The sequence below is a fragment of the Triticum dicoccoides genome, chromosome 6A, assembly GCF_002162155.2.
Source record: "Triticum dicoccoides isolate Atlit2015 ecotype Zavitan chromosome 6A, WEW_v2.0, whole genome shotgun sequence".
In the NCBI taxonomy this organism is placed as follows: domain Eukaryota; kingdom Viridiplantae; phylum Streptophyta; class Magnoliopsida; order Poales; family Poaceae; genus Triticum; species Triticum dicoccoides.
The window spans coordinates 454756448-454761313 of record NC_041390.1 but is presented as its reverse complement, the minus strand read 5'-3'; the positions used below and the strand labels follow the sequence as shown (position 1 = coordinate 454761313).

General features: G+C 43.7%; 1 protein-coding gene across 1 annotated transcript; it reads left to right on the top strand.

Moving 5' to 3' along the window:
* Window positions 1-237: 237 nt before the first annotated feature.
* Window positions 238-3782, top strand: LOC119317236. Its single transcript, XM_037591669.1, has 7 exons — window positions 238-444; window positions 555-717; window positions 990-1293; window positions 1611-1805; window positions 1956-2093; window positions 2189-2367; window positions 3279-3782. Exons 1-7 carry the CDS (start codon window positions 399-401, stop codon window positions 3382-3384), a joined length of 1131 nt encoding a protein of 376 aa, XP_037447566.1. The 5' UTR covers window positions 238-398; the 3' UTR covers window positions 3385-3782.
* Window positions 3783-4866: the final 1084 nt, after the last annotated feature.

The following is a 4866-nucleotide window of genomic DNA, read 5'->3' as shown; positions in this document are numbered from 1 at the left end:
AAGAAAGGGGGAGATGGGCCGGGCCCAACTAGCCTCGCCCTGCAAACGGGCGCATAAGCGCCAAATAGGATTCGCCTATTTGGTCCCGCAAAAAAAAGTTGACATATTTTGCAGCATGCACATTTTCTTTAGGAAATGCAGCATGCACACAACCAGCCCGCAGTGTCTGACTGATTTATATGGGCCGGGCTTGAGCGCTTGTGGCGAGGACACCAAGGATTCTCATCCGGCCCGGAGCACACCAACTGTCGGGCCCCTGCCTCTAACCCCAGCCGTCGCTCGCCGTCCTCCTCGTCCTCGCCTTCCCCATCAAGCTAAAACCTCCCTCTTTTCGTCGAATCCAGCCACCATGAAACCCTAAGACCACCGTCCTCCCGAATCCTCCATTGCCCTCCCCGATGCAGGCATTCGCGCGCCTCTCCTCGCCCGCCGCCTCCAGAAAGGGTAAGCAATCGTGCCCAAATGGGATGTATACTTGGTGAATGCACCCCGTTTGGCGGCGCGTAACTGTGGTCGGGCTGATGTTTTGTTCCGATTATTTCTTCTCTCTTCAGTGATTTCGGGCGTCTCTGGCGCGGTCGCAAGGCCGTGCTACCGGACATGGCGGTGGAAGGCGCATGCGGCGCCGCTGTCGGCTGCGGACCCACCCAAGGGCAAGAAGAGGGAATACATATCCAAGAATGAAAGGAAGGCTAGGATGAAGGAGTTTATTGAGGGGTAGGTGGCCTTAGCTTTGTAGCATTTGTGATTACGATTCATTGGTTTCAGTTCGGTGATTTTAGTGATTTTGCGTCAAAGGATTGCCATTTTTGTGCTGTTCCCCAGATTAGATTGTGAGAACTAGAAACCAATAGGATAAACATAGTGGAACTCATGTGTAATCTGTATGAAAAGTCTGATCAAAGGCGGCAATTGCACGTGCACTGATACTGAATGGCTTCTGCTTTGCTCTGATGAGTCTTGCATTGCGTGCGTCTGTTTAACTGCAGTTATCAGGCATCAAATGACGGTAGATTTCCGACTATGCAAATGATTCGTCAAAGTGTTGGAGGGGGTCACTACACAATTAGGGATGTACTCTCGGAAGTAAAGTATAACCAGATAAAGTTTCCGTTTGATAAGTCTAAGGCAGCCCAGCTTCAGGAGACAGCTGAAGGTGCTGAGCAGTCAAGGCCAGAGGAGGAGAGTGGAAACAGTTCATTTAACTCTCAGAGCTTCAACGGAAATCAGGATGAAGATGACACACTCCTATCCCAGAAAGATTCTCCTGCTGGCAATACAATCATGGAAAACGTACACTCTCCTTCTTTCACCTTTATTTTCAAGCTATTCCTTGAGTGCTCTACTTCATTTTAATGTTTAAATGGCGTAACTGGAAACATGATTCCAACACCGTGTCTTGTGTCTTTATTTCATATGCACATATGTCCTGCAGACTGAACAGTGGAGATCTCTAGAATCACAATAGTCTTTTCATATCAATGGAGAACTGGAGTTACCATGCAAAATTTGCGCACTGCAGATGACTGCAAATATTCTCCCAATATTGTGTTTTTGTATGCAGATAAGATTTTGTAACCATTTTCCTCAAAACTATTATGCATATGCAGACTGAAGCTTCCATATCTTTGGACGCAAAGGAGGTGAAGTTACCGCTATATAACTCCGAGGCAGCCCAGCTCCATGAGACAGGTGAATGTGCTGAGCAATCAAGGCTCGAGGAAAGCGGGAGCAGTGCATTGAACCCAGATGACACACTCCTCTCCCAGAAAGACTCTGCTATGGGCACTACAATCATAGAAAACGTACACTCCTAGTTTCACCTTTATTTTTAAACTACTATTCTGGTGTTTTTACTTCAGTTTAACATTTCAATGGGGCAAGCTGGAAACATGATTCCAACAGTATCTTGGGTTTCTGTATGTCATATGCGTAATACTATGTTGTCCCTGCAGAATCAACCATTGGGATCTCTAGAGTCACAAGACTCCTCTCATTACAGTGGTGAGGTTGCCAAGCAAGATTCATGTACTGCAGCTGCAGATGCTAATGACCTGACTGTATCGAAACAAGCAGAAATTGATAGCATGAAGGTTCTAATGCTATGCACTTAAAATATTCTGCCAAAATTGTTATTTTGTATGTTGGCAAGACCTGCCATTTGCTCAAAATTATCATGCCTATGCAGACTGAAGCACCCATATCTTTGGAACTGGAGACTAAGTCAGACAACGGGAATCGTCAAGGGGAAACTGAAGTTAACAAGTTGCATTCGAACAATGTGAAAAAATTCCAGGATCCAACTGAACCAACTGTATCTGATCAAACTGAACATGACACAGTGATTAAAGGGAATGTACTTCACAGGTATTATTTGTTACATGCTAAATGGCTAAGTGCTTATAGTGATAATACTTAGTAAATTAAATGCATGGGCAAGTCATGTCTTACATTATTATGATATAACTAAATATGCTTTCATCGGTGTGATGAACCGTGAGGACTGATTGCGTCATTTAGCCTTGGTGACAGCCAGTTCCCAGCAAATCGTCGGATTTCCATCAATTTGTACCAATTCCTTTGTTCAATCCTGTCATTGAGAAAATGCTTCATGCTATCAAGCACTGAGAATTCATTCCTGATAATCTTACTTAGAAGCCTCAATTGATTTCTGGCTTGCCATTCAAGTGGGTGGTTCGTTGGTCCCAGGGTACGTGTCATCATAATACTGCGAGGGAACAACCAAAACAGTGCCACTGGCACTCTGGGAACTTGGTTTGGACATGTTTTAGATCCCTAGTTATGGTTCAGAATGCAAGGAAATTATTACTTAATTCTTTTACGTTGAATTCCTGCTGAAGCTAACAAATTTCTAGTTCTGACTACCTGCTGACCAGGGTTAGTTTATAGTTTGACGAAGTCATTTGATTCAAAAGCTCAGACCCCATAACATACCACCATTTGCAGTAGGTTTGTATAAATGTATCCATAAATCGTTTCCTTTTGTGAATTGCTTGTCTATAGGGATGTTCATGTCAGTTTAGTGCTGTTCCAACAAAACCGGCAAGTGGTGGATTAACACCAAACATGACACCCTCATTTGTACTGTTTTTATTTTGCTAGTAAGGAAACTCACGGTTTGACATGGTTTGGAGAGAGTTTGTACACCCTATTGATTACAATTTGCCTTAAGCAACATGCTGGGCATTTCAGCTGTTTTTTGTAAGTGTTAATGCTGGACGTCCTGATCATATTTTGTCTCTCTTTATGTTGCGCAGAGAAGAGAACCCCGAGGTCGAGGAGCAGGGATCAAGCAAGACAAGTCTTTTAGGGAGCCTGAAATCGCTTGCTTCTGGGATCAGAAACTTCTGGAGAAATCTGTAAATTTGTCTCATTTTGGCTTGGAGCCAACACACATGAAGTCCCCTTATCTATCAATTTTATGAGCCTGGAGCAGCTTGTGAAGCTTTGTGAAGGCTACAGAGTTAATGATCTAAGTGCCCCTTGTTTAGCGTTTTTTGCGAGCCTGAAGAAAGCTGTAAAGTTTTATTTTTGCACTACGGAACATTGGTCTGACTCCCGCAGTGTCACGTTACTTATAAGCTACTCCCTCCCGTTCCAAATTACTCGTTGCAGAAATGAATGTATCTAGAACTAAAATACATCTAAATACATCCATACCTGTGACAAGTAATTTGGAACGGAGGGAGTAGATAAGAGCATATTTGGGTGCATCTAATGTTAACAGGCCGGTCTGTCATAGTGCAATGATGTGATGCTTATTGGCGACAGGGCGGTCCTATTTGCTTTGCTTGTTGTCAAAATGTACTAGTTGAAGATAGTATGATCGGTAACTTGGGACATAATTTTAGCAGAGGAACATTGCCGTTGAAGGCAAGAAGGAAACCGTGAGTTCCTATCCTCACTTATGTAGACTGGCGAAGAACTGCCAGATCATCTCAGGATCCCAGTCACATTGTTTCTCCATCATGAAACTCTTAAGACCAATGGAATGACAACTCGTACGAACTGTCCTGCCCACTTCATCGTTGAATTTTCTCCAGTTGATCCAGTGTTGCACAGTGAAATCCTTGTTGCAGTAGAGTCTTTGGTACAGGTCCTGCTGCTCGATGGTCCAAAAGCGCATATCGTTACAACGTTATTTTCTCTCAGGGCATGGAGAGCCTTGTTCATAGGTAATGGGGTTTGAACATCAGTTGGTATTTGCGATGAGTTATGTATTGCCCTCGATCTGAAACTGTTGGTGCAGTTGATGCGGCCTCTGGAAACACTGAAGCTGGTACTGCGGGTTCCATGCCCTCTTGGTGAATGGACTTGTACCATGGCTCAAATATCAATTGGAATTTGCACCGATTTCTGAATAACCGGCACTCCATCTGAAACTGTTGGTGTAGTTGCCGCGGCCTCTGGAAACAGTGAAGTTGGCACTGTGAGTTCCATGCCCTCATTGTGCTCTGACCAAGACTCGGACTGATCACCTGGTTGGACTTGAGCGGACTGAACAGCTAATAAAATGTCATCATTCAGCGAAAACTGAATCCTTTGTGCATCTAAAGCACACCGAGCAGTCTCATATCTGGTGTCATCATTTAGGCATCTTGCTCTTTTTGGAAAATTTGATTGAGATTCTTCATTACCATGTTCCTGCAGTGGAATAAAATATTTCTTACAATCTTTGTTACGTAAAAAGAAGAAAAAGGCCGAATCTGATAACCATGAACAAATATGCTTATTCTGAATACATTTTGAGAGGCTCCTGGTTCCTTTGCATCAGTATTTGCATGAATGTGCAATTGACAATGCAGATAAAAAAGGAAAGGAAGGGATTAAGAAGGAACTGGTGGA

Coding starts and splice junctions, on each gene's coding strand:
- LOC119317236 (XM_037591669.1), top strand. CDS start 399: ATGCAGGCATTCGCGCGCCTCTCCTCGCCCGCCGCCTCCAGAAAGG. Junction 445..554: donor GCCCGCCGCCTCCAGAAAGG/GTAAGCAATCGT, acceptor TTCTCTCTTCAG/TGATTTCGGGCGTCTCTGGC. Junction 2,368..3,278: donor AAAGGGAATGTACTTCACAG/GTATTATTTGTT, acceptor TATGTTGCGCAG/AGAAGAGAACCCCGAGGTCG.